At 50.0% G+C, this 16,206-nt stretch overlaps 1 protein-coding gene across 2 annotated transcripts in view; it reads left to right on the forward strand.

Annotated features, from left to right (window-relative positions):
• The window catches only part of SCARF2 (scavenger receptor class F member 2), a 40,383-nt gene that overhangs the window by 21,112 nt on the left and 3,065 nt on the right, over positions 1 to 16,206 (forward strand). For both annotated transcript variants that reach the window (XM_061602314.1, XM_061602315.1), the window contains exons 7-10: positions 5,156 to 5,259; positions 6,188 to 6,305; positions 7,764 to 7,882; positions 15,325 to 15,477. In XM_061602314.1, coding sequence (XP_061458298.1) covers positions 5,156 to 5,259; positions 6,188 to 6,305; positions 7,764 to 7,882; positions 15,325 to 15,477 — 494 coding nt within the window. The remainder of the gene's footprint in view (positions 1 to 5,155; positions 5,260 to 6,187; positions 6,306 to 7,763; positions 7,883 to 15,324; positions 15,478 to 16,206) is intronic.

The raw sequence follows: 16,206 nt of genomic DNA on the forward strand, positions 1-16,206 counted from the left end.
AGCCGAAACTGAGCCAGGGAAGTAAAGTACCCTGCAGCTGATGCAACGCACTTGACTCCCTTTGGGGAGGAGGGGAACATTTTACCACCAAGAGACACATTTCAATTTGGCTTGGAATGATAAAATCCCCTCCACACCCCAGCCCTGCAAAAGCTTCTTCATTTGTGGAAGAATGGCAAAAAGAAAAGTTGATTAATTCCCACGCCATTTGTCGATGATTTCAATATTTTTTAAAACATTCAGTGAGGTAGCATGTCCTGTCTCTTCAGGTCTAGATTTATTGTCTCGTGGTAATTAAAAAAAAATTAAGGAAGGAAAAATAGGCTTTTGTTGCAGCGGCTGTAATTCTAGCAAGCCTAGAAAGGGGGATGGGGAGCTGGCTGCCTTTCGTACATGCGGCTGCTTAGCCTGTTCCCACGGCGCAGTTTGGGCCACGTTCCCCGTGCCGGTCCTTCGGGGTGGGAGTGGTGGGGCTTTTCGAAGAGTTCCAATCAGGGCATCATGATGCCTTCCTCCTCCTCAGCTCTGTCATCATGTGCCTTCAGGCCATTACTCATCACTTCCTTCTTCGGCTCCAGATTGTAACGGGCCAGGGCTTATTTTTTTCCATTTCTCAACAAACACTGGGTATATTTTCAGCAGAGCAAGGAGTTCCATCTGCAAGTGTGCAGGGGCACTTTTTCCTTTTTTGGCTTTACTTTATGTGCCCGGAGTAATATGTCACCAGATGGGAGCCGCTCCTCTTGTCAAGTGCGGTTCGAGTCCTCAAATCCAGCAGGTACATTTCAAGAAGGGCTATAGCTCAGTGGCAGAGTGTCTGCCTTGCATGCAGAAGGGCCCAGGTTCAGTCCCCAATGGCATCTCCAGGGAGGGCTGGATGTCCCCTACCTGATACCCTGGGGACCAGTCAGCGTGGACCAGGGGAACCTTTGGCTCTTCAGTTGCCGTCTTTCCTGGCAATGGGCCCAAAAGCCTCTGGAGGCCACAGGGTCCTCACCCTTGCTCTCTACTCAGGGGGGGTCTTCTCTTAAGCAGAGGCATGGGGACGTTGGTGTGCCTTTCTATTATGGAGTCGTTCTCCAAAGCAGAGTGATTTGGAGCCACGCTAGATGGGTGTGTGTTTTTAACCAAGGCATCTGGCCACCCCATTTGGCAATGAGACAGCAGGGGTGGAGTCTACTTTTCATATCAAATGAAGCACACAAATGGATCAATGTAGCGGTTAGAGTGTCGGACTGAGACCTGGGAGGCCAGAGTTCAAATCCCTACTCAGCCATGAAAGCTCACTGGGTGCCCTTGAACCAGTCGCTTTCTCTCAGCTTAACCTAACCCACAGGGCTGTTGTGAGGATAAAACGGAGAGGGGGGAGGAGAACCATTTTGCCACCTTGAGCTCCTTGGAGGAAAAAGGTAAGATATAAATGTGATTTTAAAAAAACTAAATAAATCACCAGCTCATCTACCCTCAGTCCCCCACTTTTCGCTTGAAAAAAAGTTTGTGGGTCCCCCACCCATTGCTCTGTGCTGTTGCAGAGGTCCTGTTTCTTTCCATGAGACAACTTCACACGTGAGTTAATGAGGTGGGGGGAGAGAGATTTGGATTTCCCCCATGGGCACCTAAATGTCTTGGAGTCTGTTGCCCACAGCTTCCCTGGCAAATTGAGCAATCTGCCCAACCGCAGAGCTTTGTCAGCAGATAGAAAGCCCTGAGCTACAAATAAGATTTGGTCAGGAGTTACTCAGCTTGGTTGCTGGCTCCCAAGACAGACTTCGTTCAAAGGGACTCCGTGGTGTGACTGTTTGCAAAGCAAAAGCTCTTTGTTTGTTTTGCAGTTCTTTTTATTTATTTTTTAAAAAATTGCCTGAGTAAGAAGTGAGGATTTCTGCATAGGTTTCGTGGGAGGAATCAAGAGTGGAAAGGACGTGTTGTTTCGGTTTCTTTCTCTTTTTTTAATCGGAAAAGCTAAAGAACAGATCAGAGACCTTCTAGAGCCGGCTTCATCCTCTCCCGCCCGAGCAGAATTTGTGCCGAGGAGACAGATGGTGCTATTTTGTTTATGTATTTAGCAGACTTTATATGCCGCTTACTAGAACAAAAAAAGACCTCTAAGCAGTTTGCAAGCACTGAGCTGTGGGCCTTCCCCTTAAAATAAAGTAAGATCCCAGTCCTCATGATTCTGAATAAAAACCTGATTTCAATGGGAACATAGGAAGCTTTCTTCTACTGAGTCAGGCCCTTGGTCTGCCTGACTCAGTATGTCCACACTGACTGGCAGCAGCTCTCCAGGAGCTTCAGGCAATGGAGATGCCAGGGACTGAACCTGAGAACTTCTGCATGCCAAGCAGATGCTCTGCCCCTGAGCTCTTCCTGTTTCCCCAAAACAGCACACTTTGTTCTCCACGTTGCACACTAAGTTTCTGTGCAGGCGCATAGAGGATTGTCCAGCTGCAGAAGGGTCTCTGTGACAGTCCCACTTATTTTGCACCAGTCAGTGGTTCCAGTAGCAACATCTCTTTATATCTGTTTAGCCCAGGAAGTTTCACCAAAGAAAGGAGACAGAAAGTAGCCCCAGTTCCCTTCTGGCAAAGGGGTCCTTCAGCCGCGAGGACTGCAGATGGTGAGCGCCGCCTTGCCAAGATCTAACTGGCAGAGCTGCTCTGTTGTGAATTATCCATGAAGTCATGACAGCTAGACAATTAAGGGGAACCTTCCCCCCCCCTTCCTGAGCATGAAGCTCAGCTGGAAAGTCTCCTGAAGGAACGGTTTCCAAGAAAGCTGCGGGTGGGGTAGGAGTGGGGAGTCACAGAGACCTCCCCCCCCAAAAAAAACCCCATTTAAATCTAGATCTGTCCACAGCTGCTGTTCTGAAGCAAGGCCCTTGTGCTTTGCAGCTGCAAGGCAACATTGACTCTCCTCCTGGGTGGGAAAGCTGAACTGATTTAGAACTAGGAATGGGCAGATCTGTCCATTTCGGATTCTCTCAATTTCTTCTTTTTTTTCAAATCTTAAGGGTTGGTTCTCCACATTTCCACATCTGTTTGCAATTTTTTTTAAAAAAAAGTTCTCATGTAAATCAGCAATTTAGTGCAAATATCTCCTAATGTACACATTTTTGCAAACCACTTTTCTCTAACATAATGCGTTTCTGTGTTATTTTCACAAATGTATGCCGCCTTGGGCTCCTACTGGGAGAAAGTGTGGGATATTATTATTATTATTATTGTTGTTGTTGTTGTTATTATATGCACACTTTACCCATGGTGATGGCGTTATCTCACTTTTCTAAAGGAAACCCGCACTCACTGACACTGGACAATATATTATTTAAGAACATGCTACGAACATACTTGGTGCTGGATCAAGCCAGAGGGGGCCCATCTACTCCAGCATCCTTACAGGGGCCCATCAGACGCCTGCAGGCAGCCTGCAAACAGGGCGTGCGCATCTTTGTCTCCCAGAAAATTGGTATCAAGCAGCATATCACTTCTGAACCTGGAGGCTGCATGTCCAGTATCTCTCAGGAAGCTGCCCTTCTCCTGAGCCAGACCACTGGTCCACCTTATTCAGCACTGTCTGCACTGACAGGCAGTAGCTCGCTAGGGCTTTACCCAAGAGACATGGGCAGGAATTGATCCTGGGATCTTCTGCCTGCAATGTAAGGGCTCTACCACTGAGCTGTGGCCCTTCTAATCCATCACAGTCCCCAGTCACCACCGCTCCTGTTGAAATTGTCTAACCTCCCTTCAAAGCAGCCCGCCCCAACCTGGTGCCTTCCAGCTCTTTTGGATGACTGCTCCCATCAGCCTGCAGCATCAGAAGGCCATGCTGGCTGGGGCTGATGGGAGATGTGTCTCAAACAGCTGGTGGGCCCAGAGGCTGTTTTCAAGCCACCTGAATTCCTCCTGCCTGCCGCTGCCTCTTCTGGCAGCAGATCCCATCCATTAACGAAGAGGTGTTGGACAAAAATGTTCTTTGTCTGCCTTGAATCTCTTGCCAATACTTTTCCTCGAAGGGGTTGGCCTGTCCTTGCAGCATTGTGGCGATTCTCCAGATACTGAATTCTGCAACAAATGTACAGTTCTGAAGGTGTGCAGAATATAAAGACAATTTGGGGGAGGAGGGTGGAGAGGAAATCCAGCCTGTTTGCCAAATGCTATCTTTAGAGCAAGGCCGCTTGCAGCTGCCATGAGGAGCTGGGGATCTCTCCCTACTCCATGCCAACAGGCACGTGGCATGGAGGAGGGAGGGACCCAGGCCAACGGGAAAAGCTTTGGATGTTCAAGAGGCATGAACATTCCTGGGAGACTGCTGGCGGTGGAGCAACAGCAACCGCTTTAGCCTGACTTTCACCCAGTGATCAGTGGGACGCCGCGTCAACCAGATACAGTAAAGCTCTGATCATAGGGACATAGGAAACCGCCTCTGACACTGAGCCAAACCGTCGGTCGGTAAGAAAGTAAGAAGAGCCCAGCGGCTGGCTCAGGCCACTGGCCCCTCTAGTCCAGCATCCTGTTCTCAAAGTGGCCGACCAGATGCCCATTATGGGAAGCCCAAAAGCAGGACCTGAGCTTGTGATTCCAGCACTGCATTCAGAGGCATACAGCTCAGTACTCTCTGCTGACCAGCAGCTTTTCTCCCGGGTTTCAGAATGCCTTTTTGGTTTGTTGACATCCTCCCATCATGTGGCTAGCGAGAAGTCTGTAACCTTGTGTTGAACTGGCATATGTCAACAATCGAGATGCCACATCTTCCTCCACGCAGGCAGGTGATCATAGTTGTGCCTTGAAGCCTGGGTTCTGGCCTTGAATGCAGACTCCAGCAACGTAACTAAAATCCTGAGCATATCATCTCTCATTTCCAAACTTCGCCATGCTTCCAGTCCTCATGGTCAGAGGAGAGGGAGAGGGAGCTTGAAAATGCTGTGCTGTTGCTTAAATGTGGAGAAGGTGTATCATATGGAGTGTCCTGTCCAGAAAACCTCACCTGGCATCAAATCTGAAATCTATTTGGCACCATGTGATGACTTTTTTGGTGTTCATTTTTGGTTTTCATTCCTCTCCTCCAGTGGAGAAAGCCAGCTAGCGGAGAGGAGAGCAAATGGTGACTCCCATTCCTCCTCCTCTCTTTTCCACTCACCCAGTAATTCTTTCCGCAGGTGTAACGTGACGTGTCCAGTTGGTCAGTATGGCGTGAACTGTGCGGAATCTTGCAATTGCCATGAAGATTCTTGCGACCCCCTGACCGGAACCTGCCACATGGGTGAGGACTCAGCAAATAGACATCAACAATGTCTGGGGGCTGATTTGAGCCCCAGGCTGCTGGTTCCCAACCCTCCCCCTTAGGGGGTTAGGGATCTGGGGAGTGCTGTGGTGAGACTGTCGGCCCACTCACAGCTTGGGACCAGTTTATGGGAAGGGATCGCTTTACTCCATATATGCCCACTCAACCCCTTCAATCAGTGAAAGTGGCCCTTTTGCAAGTGCCGCAGAATGTCCGTTCCGTGCTTGCAAGGAGTTGGTCTTTTGGTGTGGCAGCACCTACACTTTGGAACTTCTTGCCCATGGACACTAGGCAGGCGCCTTCATATATATCATATTATGTATATATATATAATAACTGCTGGTTTTATTTATAATTTTTATTTTTTTCGGTTAACTTGTTTTTAACTCTGACTTTTGTTGATTGATTTTTAAAATTTATATCCCACTTTCCACCATCTAGGTCTCAAAGCAGTTTACAACAATGACAATGTACATTGTATAAAATTTGAAACATAAATTAAATCTCAGAAATTTAAACCAAAAAAAACCACAAATCAGAAAATACTAAAACATCGGAGATATTCATGAGGCAAAGGCCTACTGGAATAAAACAGATTTAACCAGGCTCATGACACTCAGCAGGGACTGTGCCTATCTGACTTCTAGTGGGAGAGAGTTCCACAGAGTTGGAACCACAACATGGAAGGCACGACTCCTTGTCGACATGAGTTGTGCTTCTGCCCCATGGGAGACCCCTAAGAGTGTTCACCCAGGTGATCTCAGTAAGATCATATTTTTTTATCAATCATTTTAATGTACATTTTATTGTTCTAGAAACCACGTAGATGTTTTTACAAATCCTGTTAAATAATTAAATCAAATTAAATTCTGCGGGTGGGGGGGCCTCTCTTTTGATTCCATTTCAGAAGCCAACCAGCGGATGGGGGTGATTGGAGCCGGGGCCCTCTTGGCCTTCCTGCTGATACTGCTGCTGTCCCTCCTCTGGTGCTGCTGCATCTGCCGCAAGAAGGACCATCCTCGGGAGTAAGTGGTGATGTTGGGAACCAACCCTCGGGAGAGGGAGGTGTTTACTGAGGAGCCGTGGGTAGGGCTGTCGCTCAGGGGCAGAGCAACTGCTTTGCACGTAGAAGCCCCCAGATTCCGCCCCTGGCATCTCCAGTTAGGGTTCCCACTCTGGAGTCCGGGAAAGCCTCTGCCAGTCTAGATTACTTCTTTTGTAATACCGGATTTATTTTACGTTTGTTAACTTGCTGAGTTTTGTCCCATTTGAATGTATTATGTTTTGTAAACTGATTTCTCTCCCCCTGCCCCAATGAAACGTATTTTGAATGTTTGCTGTAAGCTGCTTTGGGCACAGCTTGCTGTAGAAAGGCGGCATATAAATACACTCAGCCAACCAACCAACCAGTCAGTGTTGACAATACTGAGCTTAGATGGCCCAGTGGCCTGATTCTGCCCCGGCTATCCCCCACGGAATCAGACTTGGGAGCACCAACTTGGCTTCTGTGGAAGGCTTGAATCCAGAATTCAGCACGTGACAGGTACATAAAGCAGATAACAGGTCTTCCTGGTCTCTCGGTCTTTGCAAGGCATGACTCGGCCACTCAAGTGAAGTCACTGTGGCAATGTTTGATCCCCCCTCAGAGACTCCCTTGTGTAGGAGTGGGGCGGGTACCCTACTTGCACGGGAACCGATTCTCGGCCTGGCACTGGGTGAGCAGACAGGCACTCCTACCACTCAGTTGGTGAGCGGGCTTGGTTTGCTCGTGCCTGTGCAGACACTTGCGCGTCCTTGGCAGTAGAGATGGAGACATCTCAGCCAGTTCACTCCTGGGCTCCCCCTCCAGATGCTCCTCCTGCTCTGAGGGGGCATCAGTTACAGGAGGCAAAACAAGGGTGGGATCAGGGGCTGAAGATCTTCCGGAAGTGGAGAAAGGGGAACGGACTACGAGGGATTCTCCTAACCAAACGCAGCAGTCCTGCTTGGGGGACACAGGAAGGGGCCTTGCACTGAGTCAAACAATTGGTGCATCTAGCTCAGTATTGTCTACACGGACTGGCAGCGGCTCTGCAGGGTTTCAAGCCGAGGATCTTTCCCAGCCCTACCTGGAGATGCCATTGGGGACTGAACCTGGGACCTTGTGTGTGTAAAGCTCCCGTTCTTCCCTGCCAGTGCGGTTAAGACACTGGAGAGGGGCATATTTTGGACAAATGGTCGTGACCTTAACATTCCTGCACCTTCAAATTTTAATGCCCATGGGCAGCTCCTGCCAAGAGTAGGGAGCAGGGCTCTCGCTTTGTAATGAGCATTTCTAGATGATGTGCTGGCTGGGGCTGATGTGAGTTGTAGTCCAAAACACTTGGAGGGCATTTATTTGGCAACAGTGGAGTCAGCTTTAATTCACTCCGCTTTCTGTTTCCCTCTCTGTTTCAAAATTCTTGATTTTGTCTAAGCCAAATGCCCTTCTTCTTTTTTTGCAGCTCAAACCAGGACTCGCCCCACAAGAAATCTCCGAGACGTCTTTGTGGCAGATTCAGCCGGATCAGCATGAAACTCCCTCGGATTCCTCTTCGCCGTCAGAAGCTGCCAAAAGTTGTCGGTAAGTGTTGGTCTCTGTGGCATCAGCGGCGGGAGGTGTGCCTGCAAGTGGTCTGTCTTGCTGACAACCCCATCATTAGCCTTTGTGTGTCTTTGACTGCAGGACATCAAAGTTCCTGGTGTAGATGAACGAGCGATGCGTAAATGCAAACGATTTAGAATTTTGGTAATGGTGATGCAAGGGCTTGGGTTAGGTTTACGAGTGTGTCAAGATCCGTTCTAATAGTTCAGGAGGGGCCCCTGCAGACTGGTGGGGGGTTGCAGGTGTTTTCTACAACATGTGATTGATGCAATCATAGTGCATTAGTGGTGGATTTATACTGGACTGTCCACACACCATTCTGCTTTATTAGTTGTTCTGCAATGTGACTAAATTATTGCTGTCTGGGAGGGGGCCACTTTTGCTATAGCACAACAAAAGCAGGACAACCCCCTCCTTCCCCCCAACATTTGGGGTATGAAAATTTACCTGATTTCAGCACGGAAATCTGTCCCAAAACATTTGCAGGTACAAACAGTACTGAAAGCAAGTTCACATGGAACTGCCCCCAAACCATCATGAGCTCAAACAATCATGGATGCACAACAGCAGAGGACAGCCGGAGGGCCCCTGTGTGAGTCTTTTGCTGTGCGCCGGGGGGGGGCACTTCACCCGTTCAATTTCTGTGAGCCAAGCTGCACAGGAGCAGTGGCAGCAGAAAAGTTGGCAACCATGACTGCTAGCAGGGCTGTGTGTAGACAGTGAGTCTGCAGGGGTGCAGAAGAAGCAGAGGGCTGGGTCCAGAATTCTGCTTCCTGAGACTCTCTGTTTGCTGGAGATTTCTGGTCCTGGGGGCGGGGGCTTTTGGGGCTTCTTTGCCCCCTCCCTCTCTGACTAGCAAAAGGAGAATAAATTGTGCAAACATTGCACGCAGTGCAAAATTAACAGCTGCAAATAAAGAAAAACTACCCAGATTTGCCCAGTTCATGAAGTCTGTGCCTTTGGTGTCAGGCCGTGAACTGCATAAGCACAGAATTTCCGGTTTCATTTTGTTTCGTTCTGTTTTATTTAGCAAGGAGAGGAGCTGAGCTGAGGGTGAAATGGGGGGGCGCATTCTGCAAACCTTTTCACTTTCCTGTAACCGCCACCACCCTTCCTGTTTCAGACACTTTTCATGCCTCTTTGTAGAAAGAGGTACAATCCTGTTTGCAAAGGAGGGAAGGGAAGAGCCTGGGTGCTCATTCCGGAGGCGCCCTTGCCCTAGTACTCTCACGTGTGGTTGAGCAGCTGGGGAAGAATATGAGCCAGGATGCACATCTGCCTGGGCCCTGTCCATGTCCTGCCCCAACTAGTCACGCTTAACTCTGTGCAACGCGAGCGAGCCTTCCTGTGCAGCGCTGAGAGGCAATGAAACCCCCCTTGCAGCCTGGCAAGGGCATCACTGCGTGGCAGAGCACCTGCCTGGCATGCGAGAGGTCCCAGGTTTGACCCCCAGCAACTCTAGGTTGGACTGGGAAAAGGCTCTCGCCTGAAACCCTGGAGAGCTGCTGCCAGTCAGTGTACGCAATACACTGCTGTGGCTGTATAAGCGTTCCTAAGCATGTAAGGACCTAAGAAGAGCCTGCTGGATCAGGCCAGCAGTGGCCCATCTGGTCTAGCATCCTGTTCTCCCAGTGGCCAAGCAGATGCTCTAAGGGGAAGCCCGCAATCAGGGCCTGAACGCAACAGCGCTCTCCCCTCCTGCACTTTCCACCGACTGGCATTCAGAGGCAGGCGGCCCCGGACGGTGGAACATCTATGCAGTTACTTGAATTAATGGGGCTCTGTCCCCCAATTTGAGTGAAGGCAAATGGGGGGGCTTTATTTGCCCTCAGTGACATCAGTCCACTTTGTGCCCGACTCTAAGCCATGGTTTGTTTATCTCCTGGTTCCAGATATATAGTGTGAAGACATATGAGGCCCCTGCCTTGCTGAAGCTAAGCAGGGTCTGGGTCTGGTCAGTGCCTGGATGGGAGACTGCCTGGGAACCACATCATGGAAGAAAGGCAGGATATAAATGCAAGACATAAATAATAAATAATTATGTTGTCACTGGTATAGTTTTTGACAGATTAATCTCTGTGGCAGATTAACCATGGTTTGTTTGCTTGCAAGAAACCACAATGTGAAGTCATGGTTTGCTGTTGGCTCACAAACCGTGGCTTATTTTGAACTATGGTTTGGTGTTATGTCTGAACACATCAGCCTTGCTTTACCTTGGCTTAGTTGGCTGCCCCACTACAGACGCTCACCAAGCCACAGAGACATGAGGTGAGAGCAGTTGGTAAATGAGCCAGGTTTTGGGGGAAGAAGCCATGGTTTGTTTGCTTGTCTGTGAAGATGGCTCATGCTTGGTTTGTCTGAAATAACCGTAGTTAAGATGATCAAAGCTTAGCATTATGTGTGAGAATGCAGCCAACGTCTGCAATGATCTGGCTGCGAGTCACTGTGATGTCATCCTGATCATCATGGGCTCCCTGATTGGCGGGGAGGATCCCAACAGTAAAGAAGCCCTGTCAAGTTGATACAATATGATGACAAAGCAGCAGCGGGCCAGAGAAACCTGGGGAATAGTAGGGAAGATCATGGATCTCCCCACACCCGCTGTGATCTCTGCACAGAAAAGCCAAACTTTGAGAAGCATTTGGTGCAGTGCTAGCAGAAACCAGTTTCTGTCCTGTCCCGTCTTTTCAGCAACTTTGAGCTGGTCAGAATTTTTTTGTATCCAGCTTTTTCCAAGAGCTGCCTCCCACCCCCCCTCGGCTGGGGGAGCATGTTGGTACGTCCCTGGCCCTGGCAAGCCTGCGGCTGGGGATGGCGGGAACCATTTCCCCACTGAAACGATAACAAGGGCTGTGTTTACAGAAGGGCGCTGGGCCGGCTTTTTTCCCTCCTCCGAACAGAGGCTCCTTCTGTGAAGCGGAGGCCCAGGCTGAATGGCTCTGTGTCTCCGCATTTCCTGGCACTTGGCTGCTCCTCGGGGGTTTTGGATAAACAGGGGGCGGCGAGAGCTCCCCTCTTGGCCTCTGCTGACTTGAAGGCCAACTCTGGCTGCTCCCTCCGCTGGAGCTGCAGAAGGTTGCCTCGGACGGACACATTTGGGGGGCCTCCAAGAGAAATGTGGGGTCCTCGTTCATCATGCTATAGCTCCACTGCCCCTTCCAGTTCCAGACACATGTAAGGATGGAAGATTGGCCTTGCTAAAACAAGCCAGCTTACCCAGAATCCCATCTCCATCATCTCATGGTGGCTGGATCCCAGGGGAGTCTGCCACGGTCACTGAGCTACTCTGCACCACCTGTAGGGCTGCTTGGAGTCAGAGGCGGGATGCCCCTGAATGCAAGTTGCTGGAAACCACAGGAGGGGAGAGTGCTCTAGCGCTCAGGTCCTTCTTGTTTTGGGGCTTCCCACTGGGGCATTCTGCTGACCACTGTGAGGACAGATGCTGGGCCAGATGGGCCCCCTTCGGCCTGATCTAGCAGGGCTCCTCTGAAATCCTTTCGTAGGCAAAATTAGATGGGCCAGTGATCAGGCACAGTATGGCAGCGTCGTACATCTCCCTCTCTCTCCAAAACAACAACAGAACTCTTGCATGGTATTGCCAATAGATCCTGTGCTCTAGGACACAGTCCTGGCAGCCTGGACCCTGTGGCATTAAGAAGCTGGTTAGCACTGTTGCTGGAGTGCGCGCTCTCTCTCTCTCTTCCCCCCCTCCCGTCTGCGCACACCCTCTCCAAGGCAGGCCTTTCCGTGGCTGTGCTTGACTGCCAGAGGGGCTGTTGTTTCACTGGAATGAAATGCTTTGGTCACAGGCTTCTTGTTTGCCTTGGCGTGCGGGCCTTGCCATATGCTCCTTTTATCCATCCCTTACCGCAGAGAGCCGAGGCCCTGCACAGCTGTAGCAGAAGGAGGGGCGGGGCCTGGGCTGGAGCCACTGGGGGAGACCAGGGCAAGGGGCCCGCTCGTGCACACCTCTTTGGCTTTCCATGCCTTCCCTCTCCTTTCTTTCCGAAATCCTGGCACAGTTTGAAAAGCCAGTCCAGGGTCTCTGGAAGGGGCGGTAGCTCACGGGCAGAGCATCTGTTTGGCATGCAGAAGATCCCAAACTCAATCCCTGGCAGCATCTCTGGCTAGGGCTCAGAATTATTAGTATTCCTGTTGTTGTTGCCGACCCTTCACCCATAGGTCCCAGGGTGGGTTAGAAAATCTAAAATACAATGTCAACAAGAGTTAAAACACATTTCAGTCACAAGAATAGGGCGAGTCCTGAAAACATCCATGAGCCATGAGGACTGGAATCCTGCGTTACGTTGAGGGGAAGTGCCATAGCTCAGCGGCTGAGCATCTGTGTCGCACGCAGAAAGCCCCAGGTTCAGTCCCCACTGGCATCTCCAGGGAGGGCTGGGAATGTCCCCTGCCTGAAATCCTGGAGAGGCGCTGCCAATCAATGCAGACAGTACTGAGCCAGATGGAACTCAATGGCCTGGCTCGATAGAAGGCAGCAGTGATTCCAACATGGAAGAGCAGAATCTTGTATCCAGCCCAGTGCCTCCAGGGTGCCCACAAGCAGGGCATGAATGCGACAACCACCCTCCTCCTCTGTTGCCTGCCCCCAGCATCTAGTGCTCTGAGATATGCTGCCCCAGCACATGGAGGTTCCTCTTAGTTATCATTGAGAGCCAGTGGAGTAAAACAATGTCTTCTTGCCCACAGCCGTTAAAAAGGCACGATCTGAAAGCACCTGGGAGCTAAAAATACCTCTCTGCGCACACACCTCCAGGCTTGCCCTCTCGTCCACTTGGCCCTGGAACATGTCAGGGCTGGGCTGGAGGGCTTCCCAGACCTTCCGTCCGCCTGCCCTGGCTCTGTGAGGAAGAGGCAGGCTCTTGGACAGGCCTAACCTTTCTGCTTGACAGCTAAGAAAGTCTCTGTTTCTGCAGTAGCTGAGGAAGTTGTTTGTTCTGCCCGGAGGGGGTCGCCTCCTTTGCCGCCTTCAAAGCTGTTTTTGATCCAGCGGGGATTTCTGCAGCTTCCTCCCTGAAGGCATCTCAACTTCCCCAGGAGGGAAATGGAAGAAGTGGAGTTCCCACCAACTCCTCCTCTCCTGAGCATCAAGGGAATGCAAGGCGGAAACGGAAGGTGTTGTCTGTCACCCTCGCTTTAGGAGGAGCCCATCCAGCGGAAAGGCTGCAGAATTGAGGCGGCGGCAGCTGCGGGCCAGGCCAGTGGGGAAACATACAAAGCTGCCTTGTACCAACAGTCTGTTAGTCCATATAGCTTAGTGTGGTCGATACTGACTGTCAGCCGGTCTCTGGGGTTTCACACAGTGGAACCTACCCAAGCCACACCTGGAGTTGGAGATGCCAGGAATTGAACCTGGGACCTTCCACTGAGCTATGGCCCTTGCCCCTGAAAATAAAACAAGATCCCACTCCATCCTGGGTCACAGGCTTGTCACACTGTTTTTGAGTTGTAATTTCAAATGAGCAATCGCACACGTGGATGCTCTCCGTTTTAAGTAGTTTTACTGTTCCTTTTCACCAAACACTTGAACATATTTTGCATTTGCACTTTGCATTCGCTCTCCTTTCCAGAAAACCCAGTGTGGATTTCTCCATGATTTTATGATGCTTCCCTTCGACTGAAATCGATTGCGTAATTCATTATGTCATTAATTGTTTATGTCATTGAGAGCCAGTGGTGGTATTGTGATTAGTGTCAGAGAGCCCGGGAGACCCGGATTGAAATCCCTGCTCTGCCAGGAAGCTCACTGGGTGACCTTGGGCCGGTCGCTGCCTCTCAGCCTAACCTACCTCACGGGGTTGTTGTGAGGATAAAATGGGGAAGGGGGAGAACCATGTTTGTATGCCACCTTGAGCTCCTTGGAGGAAAGAGGATATAAATATGCAATAAATAAATAAATAAATATGAGTTTTGGTGACAGCAGATAGTGAAATGTAAGTTTTAGTTGAACTGTAGCAGAATGGAAACATCGCTGATTGTGACCAATGCCAGACGGGACAGAAATTGCTGCCTCTTTACATCCCTATCCCCTCGTGAGGATTTTCCACCCTGCATCTCCCACGAGCCTCAGTTGTTTTCACCATTCCAAAGAGTTCGTTATCTGTGTAAACCTTTGCTTTGTAGGTCCATCCTTCACCTGTCCCGGCCTCCTTTTCTAACAGTGAAACAAGGGCTGAGGCTTTCCCCAATTAGGATCAGCCCAGGAGGCCGACCAGTGGGAATGGGGAGCTGTGAGGAGAAACGTTCTGAGCAGGGGGGGAAGCGAGAGGCCCACAGGAAGCGGATGGCGCACTCGCAGCCGCTCTTGGCATGATTTATTTGGCAACGAGTCACCCAGAACCAGATGTCTGAGTGCTGAGCGGCTACAGGAAGCGCCGCATCCCCCGGGGTTTGCTTTGCACAGAAGCCGTCCTGTTTGGGGTCTTCTTGGGCCCAGGCTGTCGGCGCAGCCGGGCCTCAGCCGCTTTTGCAGAGCATTCTGGGGCAGCTGAAGGCTGAACGTCACGCTACTGCACGGGAGAGTCGTGATTCAGTCTCCTGACATTTTTCATGTCGATTTCATAACACTAAAACTCCGGGGGTCGTCCAGCGAAGCTGAATGTTGGAAGATTCAGGACAGACAAAAGAAAGGGCTTCTGCACTCGGGGCAGAGTTAAAACGATGGAATTTGCTCCCACAGGAGGCAGTGATGGCCACCAACTTGGATTAAAAGAGGTTTAGACAAATCCATGGAGGAAAAGGCTGATGTACCGTTTCAGGCAAATGCTGAAGACGCACTTCTTTACCCTGGCCTTCGACACCCGAGATGTATATATAGGACCCTTCCTATTTTATGATTTTAGGTTGTTTTAAAATGCTTTTAATGCCGTATTTTAAAATTGTTGTAACCTGCCATGGGACCGCTGGGCAAAGGGCAGGTAATAAATGATGATGATGATGATCAACAACCTCTAAAGGGCCACACATCCCACCCCTGATCTAACCTTATGAAGTGTTCTGGAAAACGTAAAGGATTGGATTGTGTCTGATTCCTATTCAAAATAGACCCACTGAAATCAATGAACCTAGGCTAGTCGTGTCCCTTAACTTCAACACGCCTACTCTGAGTAGGACCATCATTGGATACTACCCATTGCATTCAATTCTAGTCCTACTCAGAGTAAACCCATTGAAATTAATGGACATGACTAACATGGGCCCGTTAATTTCAGTGGGGCTCCTCTGAGTAGGACAATCCAAAAGCTCCTTTTTGTAACGTCTTGGTCAGCCGAATAAAAGTATTCTGATATCCGTAGTGTGGGTTCCCCCACCCACTCCTTTGGGGGCCAGCATGGCTGCCTTTCTCCTTTCTCCAGATGCTGAACAAGAACCTCTTTCTCAGCCCTCTCTGTGTCTTGCAGTGGCTCATCACGACCTGGAGAACACCATGAACTGCAGCTTCATTGAGCCCCCTTCTGTGGTGGAGCAGCCGTCGCCTTCGTGGTCCTCGCGGGGCTCCTTCTCATCCTTTGACACCACAGACGAAGGCCCTGTCTACTGTGTCCCACACGAAGGTGAGCACAGGCCAGGTGGCAGTCCGGGGAAACCGGCAGGACTGCAGTCTGGGCAGAATTCATTTGTAATTACAGAATTCAAGTACTTTTTGAACATTTCTAATATATACAAAAAATACTGAGCTGTATCCATCTGTCAAAGCAGACCCATAGTTTTAAATGGGTAGACTTAAGAATATGACTTTAGCAGACCCTGCTGTCATCTTTCAGCTTTCATCTGCGGCACTGAGGACTAGAACCCTTTAACAGTAAGAGTGGAGGTTGTCACAAAGCAGATGGGCGCATCAGCGATGACAGCGCTAGAAGCCCGAGTTTCCATCTTGCAGTCTGACTGCAGCTAGGTGGTTAAATGGCTATACCAGCCGTTCAGCTCCTTTATGTCCCCTTCTCTTTAATTCTGGCAATCGTTACACAGCAAAAGAATTTGGCGCAAGCCCAGCCCCACCGCAAACCTTCTGTAGCAAATCACAGGCCTTTGCAAAATAGCCCTGTAATGACTAAAGAATTCTAAGGCCACACATGCATGACTCCGAAAGAAAAAGAGAGCAAAAAGAAAACCATAATTGTGCGGCCAAAAGTTTCCCACCAGTGGAAATTAACTCCTAGGATACCAGTGCCTGATTTCCAAAGGTGGGGGGTGGGAATGCAAATGGAATATCTGACTCTCTCTAGTTCAGCCTTTGCCAATGTGGTGCTCTCCAGCTGTTTTGGACTACGGCTACCAAAGAC

Source organism: Rhineura floridana, chromosome 19, assembly GCF_030035675.1.
Source record: "Rhineura floridana isolate rRhiFlo1 chromosome 19, rRhiFlo1.hap2, whole genome shotgun sequence".
NCBI classification, from domain to species: Eukaryota; Metazoa; Chordata; class Lepidosauria; order Squamata; family Rhineuridae; genus Rhineura; species Rhineura floridana.